Raw genomic sequence first — 21,081 nt, 5'->3', positions numbered from 1 at the left:
CCCCCTTTCTAAGTGTTTTTCTATCCTTCATGTCTTTTGATCCAAACTCCAAACTTAAGAGCATCTCCAATGGTGCAACCCATTTTTGGGTTTTTTGTGGGACCCATTAAGACACATCATCTTAAAGCAGCTCACTTAATTTTCACTCCAGTGATGCAATTATAAAGAATCCATATTGGGTCCCACAATTTTATTATATATATTAATATTTTATTCATATTAAATTTTATTTAATTTAAAATAATAATTTAAATTATTTAAATTTAAATTAATATAAAATAAATAAATGACATATAATTAAAATGATAATTAAAATTAATCTCAAATAAATGATAATGAAATTAATATAAAATAAATTAACAACATATAATTAAAATGATAATTAAACATAAAATTTAAAATGATAATTAAAATTAATCTCAAATACATGAAATATAATTAAAAACAATAAAAATAAATAACATAATAGAATTACACAAATTTAATTTACATCATCCTCATGTCCAAAACTTTCCCAAATATGCTCGATTAGATCTCCTTGAAGTTTGCGATGAACTTGTTTTTCACAAAGAATTGCTCTTCTTTGTAGTTTTGTTGCAAGATTCGGATGAGGACCGTTAAATGTTTCCGTTGTAGAGTAGGTGTCATCTACATTATCATAAGAGTAATCAAATTCACCTTCATATGTGTGTCGTTCGTCTTCAACAATCATATTGTGCAATATGATGCAAGCATATATGGTATGCTTGAGGGTTTCCATATGCCATGCACGCGCTGGGCCACGTGTAATTGCAAATCGAGATTGGAGCACGCCAAATGCCCGCTCCACATCCTTTCTAGCTTATTCTTGATGTTGAGCAAATAGTTTTCTCTTTTCTCCCTGCGGCATTGAAATGGTCTTGACAAATGTATCCCACTCAGGATATATACCATCTGCTAAATAATACCCCATGTTATATGGAGTCCCATTGATTGTATATTGCACAGTAGCAGTACGTCCTTCCAAAATATCGTTAAACACATTGGATTGGTTTAGCACATTAATGTCATTATTTGAACCTACAATACCAAAAAATGCATGTCAAATCCATAAGTCTTGTGATGCCACTGCTTCAAGCATGATCTTAGGTTTACCATGATCACTTCGGCAAAATTGTCCTTTCCATGCAACAAGACAATTCTTCCATTCCCAATGCATACAATCAATGGAACCTAGCATGCCTGGAAATCTACGTGACTCCCCTATTTGTAAAAGATGTTCAACATCATTGTTATTAGGCCTTCTTAAATACTCGGCCCCAAATACCTCATTCACGTCCCTTACAAATCTCTCTAAGCACTCAATTGCAATGCTTTCACCAATTAGAACATATTTGTCTACAATGTTAGCGGAAGATCCATATGCCAACATACGAATAGCAGAAGTGCACTTTTGCAATGGTGAAAGACCCATTTTACAAGTTGCGTCGACCCTCATTTGAAAATATTCATCATGATTTCCAAGGGCTTCTACAATTCGAAGAAACAAATGCCTATGCATTCTGAACCTTCTACGGAATTGGGCATCCGTGTATACTGGATTTTTTGAGAAGTAGTCGTTGAATAATCGTATATGCTCTTCTTCACGATTCCGATCTATCACTGATCTTCTTTTTCGCCTTGATGAACTTCTAGATTGACGTTCCTTCTCGAGCATTGACAACAATAGTTCTTCATTTGTGTTGTCCATAAGTTCTTCTTCAATCACCTCCCAAAAAAGTTTGTTGAGGTCGTTTGAATTGTTTGAATCCATTGAAGTGAGATAAGGGTGATAGAAAAATGATAGAAGAGTGAGAGAATGATGATAGAAGTGTGATAGAAAAACGATAGAAGAGTGAGAAAATAATGAAAGTATATATAAGGCTAGTTTGAATAACGGCTAGTTTGAATAACGGCTAGTTTGAATAATATTTAAATATAAAAAATACTAGAACATTGCATCTTGTTACAATAGTCGTTGATACATAACAAGTACTACATAATATTTAAATATAATAAATACTAGAACATTGCATATTATTACCATCCATATTTTTCTTTTAGGTTATTACAACGTTTTTCATGAAATTCACGTTGACTATCATTCATCTTAGAAGTGTCTGACATTATGAATTGCATTGCTTCAAACTCAATCTTTTCCTTGACTAATTTGTTTTCTTCCTCCTTAAGTCGTGCTAGATTTTCCATTACTTCCATTCTTTTATTCCTTGTATCGGAAATAACACTAGAAGGAGGTTCAAATGCATTTGCATTTTACTTTGCCTTACCTTTTCGTTCTGCCGCCTTTTGTACCATTGGACGCTCCATTGGAGATGATGAGTTTAACTCATAACTTGAAGGTGTCTCTGAGTTTAGCGATGCCGTGTATGAACCACTAGCAGAATTCTTTGTTCTCTTTGAAGAATTTTCAGTGAATGCTCCCATCCATTTAGGTTCAACTTTTAAAAGCCACCATGCATACTCAAGATTGAATGGTGCACCTTCATCTTGTTCATAAAAAGCATGCGCATTGATTAAGATATCTTTCTCTGATGCCCCACTTTTTTTCCATGAACAGCTTGTTTGTAACACCCAGCAAAATTTTGAACACAACCATTTATTCGATGCCATCGAGATTTTAATTGGCCTTGTAGCTTTTCTCGTGACTGCCCACGATATTGGTTATAATTATCGGTGATTCTTAACCAAAAGCTATCAATTTTTTGATCAACTCCCACAATTGGATCCTTTGAAACATTGAGCCATGATTGCATAAGAAGTGTATCCTCTTCCCCTGTGAATATCTCTCGAGGTTTTTTTTTTAACAGAATGCCTTTGTTCTTTTTCAATTGTAGTATTTTCAATACCAACTTGAGTTGAAAATTGTGGAACTTGGCGTTCAGACATAAACTCATTTGGTGTTTCGGGTTCATCATGAGAAAAATTCACCCCATGAGTATTTATCTGTGGTCTAAAATAAATATTTGGGTTGTTTGGTGGCGAAAAAAATACGGTAGAGTTTATTGGCGGTGGGGGAAATTGATAATTTTGCGGATTATAATTTTGCTGATTTTGCATGAGATGGAACATAGATTGTTGAAAATTATATTGATTAGGGTCCATTTGCCCTTAACAATATTAATTTGAACTAAGAAGATGAAAAATTTGGTAAAATATATGATCAATTGAAGGCTAATAAGAAGAAATTGTGAGAGAAAAAATAAAATACTATGAGATAAAATTTGACTAACATATGCTTCTATTTATAACCAAATAAATTATAAAAAAAAATTTAAAAAGAAAAAGAGCCGTTGAAGAACAACAGCTTTAAGTTATATTATTATTTTATTGGAAAGTACCGTTGCTTTGTACTATAACGTTTGCATAGTTGGCGCAGTTCAATTTCCAAAATTTTCTTCCAGCTAGCGTATGAAACGGTAAAAACTTACTGTTGGAGATAGAGCTGTCAAATGGGCCGGCCCGGCCCGCTTCGGCCCGGTGGGCCAACATGTTTTAATGGGGATGGCCCGGCCCAGCCCAATTGTTTAATGGGCCACATAAAATGAGCCCGACCATATTTCAAAGGCCCGTGCGGCCCGATGGGCCAGCCCGACCCGTACTTCAATATTATATATATATATATATATATACCACAAAATCATCCTTGTAAAAGTATAAAGTAACTTAATATTATCACCAATAGTTATCAAATTTTCTCTCCATCTCACAATAATTTCTTTGATCACATCATCTTGAAAATACATCTTGATCCTCTTTAACTTTTCTTTATGACTTGAAAACACATTTATGAAATCATATCTCATATCAATCTTTTTTTTCCCAAAATTTACCAAAATCTTTTTCTAATGGGCCAGCCCGAAGCTCGCTTGGCCCGGCCCAGCCCACAAAAAACATAGGCCCGGTGGGCTGGCCCAAAAAGACAGGGTCGTGTTTTTTTAAGGTACTTTGCGGCCCGACCCGTACTAAATTGTAGAGTTTATGGGCCGGCCCGATGGGCCGAGCCCATTTTGACAGCTCTAGTTGGAGATGGCCTAAGGATCAAGCAAATGAAAGGTGAAAGGCAAAGATAATGAACTTATCTTAGGTTGAAATTGTGTCGCACCTACTTACTAATGTGTGAAAATATTTTTATGACTACCATTTTTCTTGTAAAAATATAATGCTTATATTTTATAACAGTTAAAATTCTAAATGAAACATAACATACATAGAAGGGGTTAAAATAAAAAACATACTATAGATAAAATTTTAAACGTGATAAGATTGGTTTGATTGGGTTAAAAGTGGTAGAATCTAAGGATATCTAAATAATAATATTTATTTAGGAAAAATGTCAATCTTATATTATAGATCAAACATGGAAAAAAAACATGGTCAATGCTTTTATATTATTACTAGCGGGATACCCGTGCTATCGCACGGGACCATTTGGATTTAATATTACGTGGATAAGATCTATCTTATAAAGTTATTCTGTATATATTTAAACAATACACATATTAATTGAATGACTATTGGAATAAAAATTAAACATGTAGTACGTTCTAAGAGCTAATAATACATCCAAATTTTAGCTCTTTAACTAAAACAATAATTACACGTCGCAATATGTCATTTGTCAGTTTTTAAATTTGTTTTACAGGTTATAAACATTCACATAATCACAAATATAAACAAAAAATATGTAGCAACCTTTATGCATCGATTAAATTAATATAACAACACTATACTTATTTGATCCAATATAAAAATACTTAGAACCCGTTTATAAAAACACTTATTTGATCCAACGCTGGGTAAAATAATTTTATAAAAATAATTAGTAGATTTTACTTGTTTATTAAAATATTTGTAACTTGTTTCCGATTATAAAAATAATTGTATCACCAATATACTTTTTCGCATTTATAAAAATATTTTTAACTTATTCACGTTTATAAATATAATTGTATTAATAGTAGACTTTTCCCGTTTATAAAGTTATTTGATATTTATTTTCGTTTATAAAAATAATTGTATCAACAATAGTCTTTTTTCGTTTATAAAATAAATTGTATCAACAATAGACTTTTTTTGTTTATAAAAATATTTGTAGCTTATTCCCGTTTATAAAAATATTTGTACCAACAATAGACTTATTTTCGTTTATAAAAATATATGAAACGTATTCCCGTTTATTAAATCAATTGTATCAATAGTTGACTATTCCCGTTTATACAAATATTTGTAATTTATTCCGGTTTATAAAATCAATTGTATCAACATCAGACTTTTACTTTTTCCCGTTTATAAAAATATTTGTAATTTATTCCCTTTTATAAAAATATTTGCAGCAAAAATAGATTAATTTAAAAATATTTGTATCAACAATAATTTTTTCCCTTTATAAAAATATTTGCATCAAAAGTAGATTTTTTTCGTTTATAAAAATGTTTATATTCAAGATACATCTTTTCCCGTATTTAAAAAGAATGTCATTTTGAAAAAATTGGATCAACAATATACATTAAAAACTAAAGTAACACTTACTTTTAATTTATGATAAAATAATTTTTTAACTTCTAAATTATAAAAAAATTAGTTTAAAATTTTTATTTTGTTTTAGTATTTTTATAACTTAGAAGATTAAAAAATGTTAAATTTTATAATTTAATATTTTAATGTAGGCACCATTTATAATTTATAAATTGGTTCATTAATTGAGGCCAAGCTTTTTAAAGTAGATGATAATGTTTTTAATTTAAACGTGTTTCATATTCTTATTAATTTTCTCATAAAAATCTAAAACATTAAAAAAATATATTTTATTTCGAAAAAAGAATCTCTAATTTTAAATTTGTATAAATGATTAAAACAAAACTAATTTGTAGTATTAAAAACCTAAGGACCAATATATGTTATAAACATATCACATTAAAATAAATAAGTAATAAATTATAATTATAATATTAAATGATATTTTAACCTTTATTATAGTTGTTATAATTTAATTGCATTTAAGATCTAAACTATTAAAAATTGAAATTGAAACTTAAAAAACTATATTGAGAATTTGCATTTATTAAATGATAATTTGACCATTATTATATTATTAATTATCTGAAAGATTTGTGGTTTGTATTCTCTAAAGTCTTCCCATTTTTATGACTACCATTTTTCTTGTAAAAATATAATTCTTATATTTTATAACAGTTAAAATTCTAAATGAAACATAACATACATAGAAGGGGTTAAAATAAAAAACATATTATAGATAAAATTTTAAACGTGATAAGATTGGTTTGATTGGGTTAAGAGTGGTAGAATCTAAGGATATCTAAATAATAATATTTATTTAGGAAAAATGTCAATCTTATATTATAGATCAAACATGGAAAAAAAACATGGTCAATGCTTTTATATTATTATTATTATCATCATCATCATCATCATGTTATCCATCTAGTTCAATTCTTTTGTCTTTTACAACTCCATTTTGCTCACTCTCTCCTTGTGCACCTGCTCCACTAGACTCATGTTCACCTTTTTTTTCTCCTTTATACTCCTGAGGTGTTTCTGGATCGTCACGCCAATATATCCATGGTCTCTTATAAAGTAGCACAGTTTCAATTTGAAATTCTTTTGCTTCACCAACTGCAAATCAACACAACATACTTAATAAATATCTTAAAGCATAAACAAAAATTTTGACACCTAAATATTTAACTAGTAAATTTAGTATGAGAATATGTTTTCATTGGTCAATAAGTGCAAACAAAAAAGACACTATGGATGTGTTTTCATTATTTATATGTTTATGAAGTATAGGGAAAATGTCTTGCACATTTTGGGATTCAAATAATTGTTTTCACTATAATAAATGATGACATAAATTGCACTTCAATTTATATATATACATTGTTTCTCATCTTTAAACGACTCGATTGCCGCAACAAATATCATAAATAGTGCACAATAAAAGAACATGGAGATCAAATATTTGGTTTTCATATTTGATAAAATAGGAGTATATTATGATTAAAAATCCTTTGATATATATAGTTAGCATTACACAATATATATATATATATATATATATATATATATATATATATATATATATATATATATATATATATATATATATATATATATATATATATATACCAAAGATGAAAGAATTTTATAAGCTAATATATATTATAAAATAATAATAAAAGAAATTTATAGCTACCATTTAGTTGATTGTGACAAATATTAGATTGTCAACACCTATTGAATCATTGAAGGGTTAAATTTAAAATTAATGGGTTAAACTAGGATATGTTTATACAACAAGAAGCTTTTTCGCGTAATGAAAACAAACAAGTGATTAAAATATTTGATATTTTGTTTAAATTTAATTTTAGTTCTACCTAATGACTTTATAGCGAGAGACAATGTTCAAACTTTAGAATTAACATCTACATTATTACGAATTATAATTTGGAGGGACAAATGTTTGACATGAACATTAATAAAATTAATTTCGAATTTCTATTTAAATTTATTAGCAGTTGATGCTTTCAAATTTAGAATGTAATCATGATTCCCATCATAATACTTTCTTGTAAAACTTGACACAAGAAAAAATATCAGGTTTCAAAATGATAAACTAACTTTAAATGAGACATTCTCCGTGTTAAGTAATAGATTTGTATGATATCTATTTCATATCACATGTATTTTGATCAAAAACGAAATCACAATTTATTAAATTTTTTTATATCAAATGTTAATTTCGTCCGACGCCTAGAAACATACTAGTTTTTTTTCGGCATTTTCCTAGTCATAATTGGATCAACTGCAATACCGATGGAGCTTCAAGAAGAAATTCAAGAATATCAACTTCTTGTGGAATATTCAATGATGGTTTAGGAAAATTTAGGAGCTTTCTTAGTTAATATTGGATTTTGCACCTCCTTTAAGCTGAATTTCATGGAATCATGTTTGATATCGAATATGCTAACATGCGATGTGGAAAGAAAAGAAAACCATTGTAAAACCTGAAAAAAATCATTGCCTAAGTCAATGAGAATGGCTTCAAGGCCGGGAAAAACCAAGGCATTGTCTTAGCCTTTCGCAACGATTTTCATACCAAATGGCAACACCTTGTATATAACCATCATTTTAAGTTTCTTTAGAGAACCTTTTATTTTAGTTTCCAACAACAACGACTTCTCTCCATTCTTAGCTTAAAACACTTGCAATTGTTATATTTTAGAGAACTATTTTCTAGGGGTTATTGCAACGCTTAATAGTCGTTGCTAATTTTAAATCCATTCTGGTTGACTCGTAGTTATATGACTTATTCAATGGCTATAGCAACGGTTTCACAGCTACATTAACAGTTTCTCATCGTTGCAACAGATATAAATGTTTCATTATAAGGTTAAATGCCTTATACCCCCTGCCATATGAGTTTAGTTGGGTACCGGTATCCTTGAGTTTAGTTGGGTACCGATACCCTCGTCCAATCAAATAGTCGTATTTAATGCCACATCACTTTACTATTGTTGTGAATTCAATGCCAATAACAAAGTATAAATCAAGGTTAAAATAAAGGATAAGGAAGAAGAAGAACACAAGAATTGGTTATAACTGCTATTCTTTTACTTTCTCTTAGAAAACAAGATTACAAGTTTACAAGAATATCAAATAACCTCTCTCACCCTAAATTAGGATTTGCTGTGTTGCAATGATGAGAGACTAGTATGCTATTTATAATAAAACCTAACATACTAACTAATAGAATTTTTCCACAAGGATCATTACACAAGCCAACTTAATAAACAAGTTAACTGAACAAATTAAGGTTTAAACACAAAACCTAATTTAACATGCTTACAACCCTAGCATCTTCGACACCAGCATGTGAACAACCTTCGACTTCATACTTAATCCTGTCGAACCAAGAAACTACCCTTCGACCATACTAGAGTTCGATCCAATATCTCACAAATCTCTACCTTGGACTTAACTCTACAATGTCAAGGGAACAAACTAGTTTTCTTCATGCAACTTTATCAACTACATACAATGGAAAAACTTGAAACTCGGTAATGTCTTGGTGATCATATCAGCAGCATTGTCCTCAGTCGAAACCTTCAGCACTTGGACTTCTCCACGCTCTATTACTTCTCTAACGAAATGCAGCCTCACATCAATGTGCTTAGTTCGCTCATGATAGGCTGAATTCTTCGACAGGTGTATTGCACTTTGACTATCACATTTAACCGTGATACCTTCCTCTTGAAGTTTCAGCTCCTTCACAAAACCTTCAAGCCACAATGCTTCTTTCACAGCTTCAGTGAGAGCAATATACTCCGCCTCAGTGGTTGATAAAGCATTAACCTTCTGAAGTGTTACTTTCCAACTAATTGTTGTGCCAAACATAGTGAAAACATATCCAGAAATAGATTTTCTGGAATCCCTACAACCTGCATAATCAGAGTCGACATATCCTTCGATTACTCCTTTACTATCTTCACCCAAGGCTCCACCATAAATTAGGACCCTATTAAGAGATCCATTTATGTACCGTAAAATCCATTTCAATGCTTTCCAGTGAGCCTTTCCAGGATTCGCTATGTACCTGCTTACAAGACTTACTGCATATGCTATGTCTGGTCTAGTATAAACCATAACATACATAAAAGAACCAACTATATTAGCATATGGGATGTTATTCATATAGGCTCTTTCGACATCATTACTGGGACACTGATTAATACTCAACCTGAATTGAGGGTTTGTCGGAGTCACAACTGGCTTCGAATTCGACATACCAAACTTTTCGAGAATCTTTCGTAGATATGCCTCTTGAGATAAGCATAACTTTGACTTCTTTCTATCTCTTTGAATGTCAATTCCAAGAATCCTAGAAGCAGCTCCCAGATCCTTTATATCGAACTCCTTATTAAGTTCACCCTTCACCCTCTTTACATCTTTGACATTGTTGCTTGCTATGAGAATATCATCCACATAAAGCAACAAAATAACAAATGAATTACCAGGTTGAAATCAGAAGTACACGCAATGGTCGAACTGACTTCTAATGAAACTAATGCGTGCCATGAACTTGTCGAATCTCCTATTCCACTTTCGAGGAGATTTTTTCAGCCCATATAAAGATCTCTTTAGCTTGCACACATAATCGTCCTTCCCTTATTTGACATACCCTTCAGGTTGCCTCATCAAGATCGTTTCATCTAGATCACCATACAAGAACGCAGTCTTCACATCCATCTGTTCCAGTTCAAGGTCGAACTGTTCCACCATGGCAAGCAACATTCGAATGGACCTATACTTCACAACAGGAGAAAACACATCATTGAAGTCGACACCTTCTTTCTGAGTGAAACCCCTTGCAACTAACCTTGCCTCGTATCTTTTCGACACCACTCATACGATTCTTTCCTTAACTTTGAAAATCCATTTATAGCTGACTAACCTTTCTCCAGCAGGTTTCTTGATCAGTTCCCAAGTGTGATTATCATGAAGAGATTTCATCTCATCATTCATGGCCTTTGACAATAGGTAGTCATCGACAGTTTCCTCAACTTCCTGAACATCTTCTGCTTCGATTTCATCTGGAATATGCAATTCAACATCAACTTGCTCCACCTCAACAGGATTCTCTACCTGTTCCAGCTCTTCGTCGGATGTTTATGCATTTTGACCAACATCATCAGTTTTCTTAAAAGCCATCTCAGCTTCATTGAAAACTACATCTCGACTGGTAATACACCTCCTGTGACCTGGCTCTAGGCACCATAGCCTATAGCCTATAAGCTTTGACGCCTCCAGGGTATCCCGTGAACATGCATTTTAGAGCTCTAGGTTCAGCCTTGTCTTGCCTAATGTGAGCATAGGCTACACAGCCAAATACTCTCAGTTTGTCGAGATCTGGTGGATGTCCCGACCAAACTTCTTCAGGTGTTTTCATATCTAACACTATCGAAGGACATTTGTGTATTAGATATGTTGCTGTCGAGACAGCCTCAGCCCAGAACACCTTCTTTAACCCAACACTAGTCAATATGCATCTGACTCTCTCCAAGATGGTTCTATTAAACCTTTCAGCCAAACCATTTTTCTGTGGAGAACCTGCAGTAGTTCTGTGCCTTTCAATACCAGAGGCAACACAAAAACGGTCGAACGCCTCATTGCAAAACTCAAGGCCATTATCGGTTCTCAACCTCTTGACCTTCTTGCCAATCTGATTTTCGACTAGAGACTTCCAACTTTTGAAATTCTCAAAAGTTTCATCCTTAGTCTTCTGTATGAATACCCATAACTTCCTGGAATAATCATCAACTATGGATAGATAATACCTTGCTCCTGAATGTGATGGACACCTTGCAAGCCCCAAAAGATCAGCATGGATGTAATCAAGGGATCCATATGTTCTTTGTTTGTCTTTGTTGAACTTCACTCTACAAGATTTTCCAAGTACACAAGGTTCACAAAACTTCAACTTTTCGACTTTGTCTCAACCAAGCAAATTTTGTTTCCCTAATTCGACCAGACCCCTTTCATTGACATGGCCCAATCTCATGTGCTAGATTTTTGTCTTCGACAAAGGTTTCCTAGATGCAACATTTGTCGAACCACTTACAACTTCAACCTTAAGGGTATACAAGCCTTGTTTCTTCACTCCTCTCAAGACTTCCTTCGACCCCTTCATGAATCTTAGGATACTTTTCTCTCCTTGGAAAACATATCCTTTCTTGTCGAATTCACCAAGAGAAAGCAGATTTCTCTTCAAATCAGAAACATACCTGACTTCAGTCAATAACCTTATTAACTCATCATGGAGCTTGAATCTCACAGATCCAACACCTACAATCTTGCAAGCTTTGTTGTTTCCCAGCAGAACTGATCCACCATCTTGATCACATAATTCCTTGAACAAGTCTTTGTTTGGAGTCATATGCCAAGTGCAACCTGAATCCATAATCCACTCCTTCCAAGAGTCACTGCTCAAAACCGCAAGGAGATCAGATGATTCGAAATTATCTTAAACAATGGCTACATTGCCATTATCCTTACCTTCATGATCTTTCAGGCGTTCAGGGCACACCTTTCTTATGTGACCCTCCTTCATAAAATGATAGCATTGAATGCCAGATGCTTCGCCACCGTAAGACTTCGACTGGATTTTGCCCTTCTTCTTGTCGAACTTACCATCCTTTCACATGAATTTTCCTTTAACGGCTAAACCTTCACCAACAGTCGAAGACTTATGCTCCTTTCATTCATTCAAGTCCTTAGAATACAGGGCTGATTGAACTTCTTCAAATGTTAGGGACTCCCTTCCATACAGGAGAGTTTCTTTGAAGTGAGCATGTGTTCGAGGCAAAGCGCACAATAGTAACATCGATTGATCTTCATCATCGATCTTCACATCAATATTTTCAAGATCAAGAATCAGCTTGTTGAACATATTCAATTGCTCGGCTAACACTTTGTCTTCAATCATCTTGAATGAATACAAAGCTTGCTTCAGGTAGAGTCGATTTACCAACGATTTGGTCATATACAAACTTTCGAGTTTTACCCATAACCCTGATGTCATCGTCTCCTTTGATACCTGCCGAAGAACCTTATTACCAATGCTCAACAAAATTGTGTTGTATGATTTCTTGATCATAGCCATCTTCTCCGTTGCTGCTAACTCAGCAGTCATGGCTGCCTCTCCCTTCAACGCTTCCAAGAAGCCCTGCTGAACCAGTAGGGCTTTCATCTTCAAGCGCCACAAACTGAAATCATTCACTCCAGTGAACTTTTCAATCTCATACTTTATTGAAGGCGTCTTCTCCATGTTCACCGCACCAATTTGTTGTGAATTTAATGCCAATAACAAATTATAAAGTAAGGTAAGAATAAAGGATAAGGAAGAAGAACACGAGAATTGGTTATAACTACTATTCTTTTACTTTCTCTTAGAAAACAAGATTACAAGTTTACAAGAATAACAAATAACCTCTCTCACCCTAAATTAGGATTTGTTGTATTGCAATGATGAGAGACTAGTATGATATTTATAATAAAACCTAACATACTAACTAATGAGCTTTTTCCACAAGGCCCGTTACACAAGCCAACTTAATAAACAAGCTAACTCAACAAATTAGGGTTAAAACACAAAACCTAATTTAACATTTTAACAACCCTAGCATCTTCGACACCAGCATGTGAACAACCTTTGACTTCATGCTTAATCATGTCGAACCTAGAAACTACCCTTCGACCATACTAGAGTTTGATCCAATATCTCACAACTATTTTATTTTATTTTAAAATAAATTAAAATTAAAATACAATTTGCACTAAAGATACTAATACCCACCTTAAACTCATGGGTAACAAAGAATTTACCTTAATTTAATTTGTGTCATGCCAATGTTCATTTAAATTCAAATGAAAATATTTCAAAAAATCACTCCCACAAGGATTCGAACCCAACAACCTTCACTCATATAACAAGCACACAACCACTACACCATCTGTCTTTTCATTTCAATTTTTTAATTCCAAATCTATTAATAACAAAATCATATAATCATCTTCTTTAATCATTATTTTCTCTACCATAACATTCACACCATTTATGAACAACAACAACACTACCACCATTCCTTCTCAGTTTCCGGTAAGTTTTATTAATCTATGCTATATCATTGCCTGAAAAATAGAATTTTTTATTTTATTTTTCTACAATTTCTCGCAAGATTCATCAATCTTGAAATTTACAATTCCGTTTAAATCACTGTGAGTATCTTCTTACAGTTGGTTCGAAAATCCAGATCTGAAAGAACGTGATTCATTGTTTGTGTTTGGGGTTAAACACAACAACCTTGATTTGGGTTTTTAAAACCGTTTTAAGGCAATTAGGGTCTTGAATTTTGATTAATTTTATGTAATGAGGAGTGTTGCGGCTTTGATTATTGAGATTTATGTAACTGGGTTGATGTGAGTAGAAAAAGTTTGAGTTTTTAGAATTGGGTTTTTGATTTTTATTTTGATTTGGGAATTTAGGGATTAGGTTTATTTTGTGAGGGCTTTTTGTTTTATTTTGGGTAGGAGTCATGTTCTATGGTGCAGTGGTATGGGATCCTTGGCTTATTGTTGCTCTACCATTTCTGATCCAAACCCCATAACCCACCTCCATCATCACCTTCGTGAACGCTTCTTCAAACCAAACTTATTCTTATACCAGTGTCACCATACCAAAATAACCTCAAGGTGCCACAACAATAACGAGGTACAAAAATTGAAACAACAATATTCAAGAATGATGTGAATGTTATGGTAGAGAAAATAATGACTGAAGAAGATAATTAAATGATTTTTTTATTAATAGATTTAGAACTAAACAATTGCAGTAAAAGCACTGATGGTGCAGTGGCTGGGTGTTTGAAATATGAGTGAAGCTTACTGGGTTCATATCCTTATGGATGTAATTTTTTGAAATATTTTCATTTGAATTTAAATGTAAATGTAAATGAACATTGACATATCACAAATTAAATTAAATAAAAAAATTTAAAAATATCTACGGGAACGCCACGTAGGAAGATTCCCTTGCACAGTTAGCGTAATAGTAACAATAGGGTCTTTAGAGATGGAATCTATATTTTGTAAGGGATGGAATTTTTTTTTAAGGGGGTTTAATCAAAACGCGCTCATATGGAAGGGGGTATAAGGCATTTAACCCTTCATTATATATAAAATATTAATAAAATGTAAAATTAATATATTTTATAAACCTTATAAATTATTATTATTAGATTTAAATAACAATAATGTTAATAAAATTGGATTTTTGATTATATATATAATGATAATCAAGAGAAAATATGAGTAAACTTAATGTTAAAGCAAACTCAACATTCTCTGCTTAATTAAGGAAAGTTGAAGATTTGTACCAAGATTATAAGAGAATTCTCTACAGATTTGTTGTAATTCTCAGCGTGTGCATCAAGAAATATTTAGGTAGAAGTTTCGAAACCCATGAACTGCTAAATACTATTTAAAGAGAACCCTAACCTAATGAAAAATTGTTAGAACAAGATTTGTTCTGATCAATATTCTTAGTTTTGATGATAACAAGGATATGAATTTTGTGTGAGATATTGTGGTACTCTAATACATTGCAATTTCCATTTCAGGAAATATATAAAGAGTATGCACAAATCAGCGCTCAGAAGCTTTGTCTCAGAAGGTTCAGCATGCAACATCAGAACATGGTCTGGCAAGACATCAGAAGATGGTCAAGGCAGAATCAGAACATGGGTCTATGGAAGCATCAGAAGAACTTGAGATCAGAAGCAGAAGCACTGAAGTTCTCATGGTATCACGCTCAGAAGCACTTCAAGGTCAGAAGACAAGAAGATGCTATGCACCAAGCTGTTTGACTCTGATGATATTCAAATATTATATTCACAAACATCAGATCAGAAGAAAGTACAGGTGGCAGGCTACGCTGACTGACAAAAGCAACGTTGGAAGCTATTAAAGGCAACGTCAGTAGACACAGCGTGAACAAGGCTCGAGGTAGTTGACAAAAGCGTGAAACATTAAATGCAAAGCTGTACGGAACACGCAAAGCATTAAATGCGCTCAACGGTCATCTTCTCAAACGCCTATAAATATGAAGTTCTGATGAGAAGCAAGGTTAACCAATTCTGAACGAAATTATTCTGAAAGACTTGCTGAAACGCTGTTCAATTCAAAGCTCAGAAACTTCATCTTCATCAAAGCTCACTACATTGCTGTTGTAATATATTAGTGAGATTAAGCTTAAACGTTAAGAGATATATCACTGTTGTGATTATAGCTTTTAAGAAGCATTGTAAAACTCTTATTTGATTACATTAATTTGTAAGTAACTAGAGTGATCAAGTGTTGACCAGGATACTCTAGGAAGTCTTAGCTTGTGTCTAAGCAGTTGTAATTAGAGTGATCACGTGGTGGTCAGGATACTCTAAGAAAGTCTTAGCTTGTGTCTAAGCAGTTGTTCCTGGAGTGATCAGGTTGTGATCAGGATACTCTAGAAGACTTAGTCGCGGACTAAGTGGAAAACCATTGTAATCTGTTGCGATTAGTGGATTAAATCCTCAGGTGAGGTAAATCACTCCGTGGGGGTGGACTGGAGTAGTTTAGTTAACAACGAACCAGGATAAAAATAACTGTGCATATTGTTTTTATCGTTCAAGTTTTTAGACTACACTTATTCAAACCCCCCCTTTCTAAGTGTTTTTCTATCCTTCAATTGGCATCAGAGCGCCGGTTCTAAGGTGCAAGCACTTAACCGTGTTTAGAAAAGATTCAGGAAGAGAAAAACGCTTCAGTAAAAGATGGCTGGTGAAATTCCAACAAATCCAGCTGCATCTACATCTGGCTCTGCTGAGCAATACAATGGTAACAATGGTTATACTAGACCACCAATATTCGATGGTGAAAACTTTGAATATTGGAAAGATAAACTGGAAAGTTACTTTCTTGGTCTGGATGCTGATTTATGGGATCTTCTGTTGGATGGTTACAAACATCCTGTTAAAGCTACTGGTGTAAGGCTCACGAGAAGCGAAATGACTGATGATCAAAAGAAAGACTTCAAAAATCATCACAAATGCAGGACTGTTTTGCTGAATGCTATCTCTCATGCTGAGTATGAGAAGATATCTAACAGGGAAACGGCCCATGACATATATGAGTCCTTGAAGATGACTCATGAAGGAAATGCTCAAGTCAAGGAGACCAAAGCTCTTGCTCTAATCCAAAAATATGAAGCCTTCAAGATGGAGGATGATGAAGACATTGAAAAGATGTTTTCAAGATTTCAAACTCTGACTGCTGGATTGAGAGTTCTCGACAAAGGCTACACCAAGGCTGATCATGTAAAGAAGATCATCAGAAGTTTGCCCAGAAGATGGGGCCCAATGGTGACTGCATTCAAGATTGCGAAGAATCTGAATGAAGTTTCTTTGGAAGAGCTGATCAGTGCCCTGAGGAGTCATGAGATTGAACTTGACGCTAATGAACCTCAGAAGAAAGGTAAGTCTATTGCATTAAAATCTAATGTTAAAAAATGCACTAACGCTTTTCAGGCTAGAGAAGAAGATCCTGAAGAATCAGAATATGAAGAAGAAGATGAATTGTCCATGATCTCCAGAAGGGTAAACCAACTCTGGAAGAGCAAGCAAAGGAAGTTCAGAAGCTTCAGAAGTTCAAAGAGATTTGAACGTGGAGAATCTTCTGGTTACAGAAGATCTGACAAGAAGAAGGCTGTCTGCTATGAGTGCAATGAGCCTGGACATTACAAGAATGAGTGTCCGAAAATTCAGAAGGAGAATCCCAAGAAGAAGTTTCATAAGAAGAAAGGTCTTATGGCAACATGGGATGATTCTGAATCAGAATCAGGATCAGACTCTGAAGGAGAGTAGGCAAACTTTGCGCTGATGGCGACAGAAGATGATGGATCAGAATCTACATCAGAATCATATTCTGAAGAGGTATTTTCTGAACTATCTAGAGAAGAGTTAGTTTCCAGTCTAACAGAGCTTCTTGAATTAAAAGCTCATCTTAGTATCAAATACGAAAAGCTGAAAAAGCAATTTGAATTTGAAACTAAGAAGCTTGAGTTGGAAAATTCTGAATCAAAAGAAAAAGTTTTAAAATTATCCAATAATGTTGGATCTCCTTCTGATTCAGAAAAATCCACTCCCAGTCTGAATCATATTCTGAAAGAATATGATTTAAGTTTCAGGAAGTTCTTATCTAGAAGTATTGGCAGAAGTCAGCTAGCTTCTATGATATATGCTGTGTCTGGGAACAAGAGAGTTGGCACTGGTTATGAGGGTGAAATCCCATACAAGCTTGAATCTGTGGATGATATGAAAATATCATACAAGCCTCTGTATAACCAATTTAAATTTGGCCACTCCCATGATATTAAGCACACATCACATGCACAAAGTTTTCACATAACACACACCAAGAAGCATGTGGCACAACCTAAGAAATATCATGGAACTCAGAATAAGGAATATCATGTTGTTCCTCCCGTTAAATATTTTGCTAAACCCAAGTTCAATCAGAACTTGAGGAGAACTAACAAGAAAGGACCCAAGAAATTGTGGGTACCTAAGGAAAAGATTATTCCTATTGCAGATATCCTTGGCGGAAAAGAGGACAAAAAGCAAAATGTCATGGTACTTGGACTCTGGGTGCTCGCGACACATGACGGGAAGAAGGTCTACATTCCAAGACCTGGTGCTTAAACCAGGTGGAGAAGTCAAGTTTGGAGAAGATCAGAAGGGCAAAATCATTGGCTCTGGAACCATAATTCTTGGTAACTCTCCTTCCATAACTAATGTACTTCTTGTAGAAGGATTAACGCATAACTTATTGTCCATAAGTCAATTAAGTGACAATGGTTATGATATAATCTTCAATCAAAAGTCTTGCAAGGCTGTAAGTCAGAAGGATGGCTCAATCCTATTTACAGGCAAGAGGAAGAACAACATTTATAAGATTGATCTTTCTGATCTTGAGAAGCAGAAGGTGACTTGTCTTATGTCTGTTTCTGAAGAGCAATGGGTCTGGCACAGAAGATTAGGACATGCTAGTTTGAGAAAGATTTCTCAGATTAACAAACTAAATCTGGTCAGAGGTCTCCCAAATCTGAAATACAAATCAGATGCTCTTTGTGAAGCATGTCAGAAGGGCAAGTTCTCCAGACCTGCATTCAAGTCTAAGAATGTTGTTTCTACCTCAAGGCCGTTAGAACTCTTGCACATTGATCTGTTTGGCCCAGTCAAAACAGCATCTGTCAGAGGGAAGAAATATGGATTAGTCATCGTTGATGATTATAGCCGCTGGACATGGGTAAAGTTCTTGAAACACAAGGATGAGTCTCATTCAGTGTTCTTTGAATTCTGCACTCAGATCCAATCTGAGAAGGAGTGAAAAATCATAAAGGTCAGAAGTGATCATGGTGGCGAATTTGAGAACAAATTCTTTGAGGAGTTCTTCAAAGAAAATGGTATTGCCCATGATTTCTCTTGTCCTAGAACTCCACAACAAAATGGAGTTGTAGAGCAGAAGAATAGGACTCTACAAGAAATGGCCAGAACCATGATCAATGAAACCAATATGGCTAAGCATTTCTGGGCAGAAGCAATAAACACTGCATGCTATATTCAGAATAGAATCTCTATCAGACCTATTCTAAATAAGACTCCTTATGAATTGTGGAAGAACAGAAAGCCCAACATTTCATATTTCCATCCTTTTGGATGTGTATGTTTTATTCTGAATACTAAAGATCATCTTGGTAAGTTTGATTCCAAAGCACAAAAATGTTTCCTTCTTGGATATTCTGAACGCTCTAAAGGCTACAGAGTATACAATACTGAAACATTGATTGTAGAAGAATCAATCAATATCAGGTTTGATGATAAGCTTGGTCTTGAAAAACCAAAGCAGTTTGAGAATTTTGCAGATTTTGATATTGATATATCAGAAGTTGAAGTATCAAGAAGCAAAGCTGCAGAAGCTGGCAGTCTCAAAAGCAATGGATCAGAAGATCAAGTTGCTGCATCCTTAGAGAATCTTAGGATTTCTGAAGAACCAACTATCAGAAGATCACCTAGACTTGCGTCAGCTCATTCAGAAGATGTGTGTGGACCGTCCTTTCGGGCCATACCCCTCCGTGGGTGGGATACGTGAACTGACTCTTTTTTGTCGATCGGACGCTTTCGCGTCACTTTTGAAAAAGTTTACAGAGTCGCCACCGACCTTTTATTTTATCCAATGAAGGAAAGGTTTATAAAAGAAACAGAAAAAAGACCTTTGAGAGATTCTGGGTAAGGGGGTAGGTTATACAAAGGGAAGGTGTTAGCACCCTTTGTATCCATGGTTATCCATGGGCTCTTTAGTTTGCTTAGCTCATTTACTTTTCAATTGCTTCGGAATGCTTTACCTGTGTTTTTGAAATACCTTTGCAAAGAGAATTTGTAATGATCCTTTTGCGGATATATACAAATGCTTGTTTATCTTTCGAAAGATGTTTTGTAAAGAACGTTAATTTTGTAATGATCCGTGTTTGGATATATACAAAATATTGTCTTTTGGAAAGTTTATTTTGAAAAACAACAGTGTATGAGAATTTTGTTTATTTTGATTTTGAGCAAGCAAACTAGGAGGTCTACCCTGAGTTATAAGGTCTTTATCCTTGTTCCCTTTAAAAATCTATCCATTCGTCGGATATAAACAAAAGGTTCGATTTTGTACTCGAAACAGTAGAAATGTAACTTTGATTTTGAAAAGAGTGAAAAGGGATTACCCTAAGAGGTGCAAATGTGATTGTGATTGGATTCAGATATTTATCTTTGAAGTTAGTGATCTAACGGTTCAATTTTATCTTTGACATACACGCAGTTTATATGTGTGCTGGAATTTAAAATGCGGAAATGTAAAGTGCGGAAAGTAAATCTACGCTATTACATCGATTGTGCGGGAAATGTAAACTAGCCTATTTACATGAATTTGACATCCTATACATTTATCTAGGAATTTTAAATTGCAAGAAATAAAAGGCATATTTTTGGATTTTTTTATGATTTATTTTAAATATAATTAATGCATGATTAATTAATTTAAAATGAAGAAAAAGATGAAAATATAATTAAACTTAGAAAATAAGTTTTAGAATATGTACAAAATGTTTGTTAATTGATTTTAGAACAAAACTAATTTTTTTGGAATTTTTGAAATTGTTTTTGGATTTTTTAAGTTAATTAAAACATAATTATATAAATAATTACACAAATAATTAAAACTTAAAGATAAAATTATCCTAAATATGTACAAAATTAGTTTATAATATATAAACAATATTTAACAAAAAGAACAATTTTTTTTTATGATTTTTTGACTAATTAAAATAATTAATAAGCAAATATATAAATACATACTAATTAATTATGTAAAATATTGAAATTTTGAAGAAAA

The 21,081-nt window shown here is 33.5% G+C and overlaps 1 protein-coding gene and 1 pseudogene across 1 annotated transcript; both read right to left on the bottom strand.

Annotated features, from left to right (window-relative positions):
* Window positions 1-841: 841 nt before the first annotated feature.
* Window positions 842-1,792, bottom strand: LOC131642938 (uncharacterized). Its single transcript, XM_058913100.1, has 2 exons — window positions 1,135-1,792; window positions 842-1,059 (listed from the first exon to the last, which is right to left on the bottom strand). Exons 1-2 carry the CDS (start codon window positions 1,790-1,792, stop codon window positions 842-844), a joined length of 876 nt encoding a protein of 291 aa, XP_058769083.1.
* A 266-nt stretch (window positions 1,793-2,058) lies between these two features.
* LOC131642940 (glutathione S-transferase T2-like) lies at window positions 2,059-3,141 on the bottom strand (annotated as a pseudogene).
* Window positions 3,142-21,081: the final 17,940 nt, after the last annotated feature.

The sequence above is a fragment of the Vicia villosa genome, unplaced genomic scaffold, assembly GCF_029867415.1.
Source record: "Vicia villosa cultivar HV-30 ecotype Madison, WI unplaced genomic scaffold, Vvil1.0 ctg.006148F_1_1, whole genome shotgun sequence".
Lineage (NCBI taxonomy): Eukaryota > Viridiplantae > Streptophyta > Magnoliopsida > Fabales > Fabaceae > Vicia > Vicia villosa.
The sequence above is the reverse complement of the archived record's forward strand: the minus strand, read 5'-3'. Positions and strand labels throughout refer to the sequence as shown.

Excerpts from the sequence above, each read along its gene's own strand:
- LOC131642938 (XM_058913100.1), bottom strand. The coding sequence starts at position 1,792 with ATGGATTCAAACAATTCAAACGACCTCAACAAACTTTTTTGGGAGGTG. Across the intron at positions 1,060-1,134 it reads ATTTTGCCGAAGTGATCATG|GTTCAAATAATGACATTAAT; the intron begins GTAAACCTAAGA and ends TTGGTATTGTAG.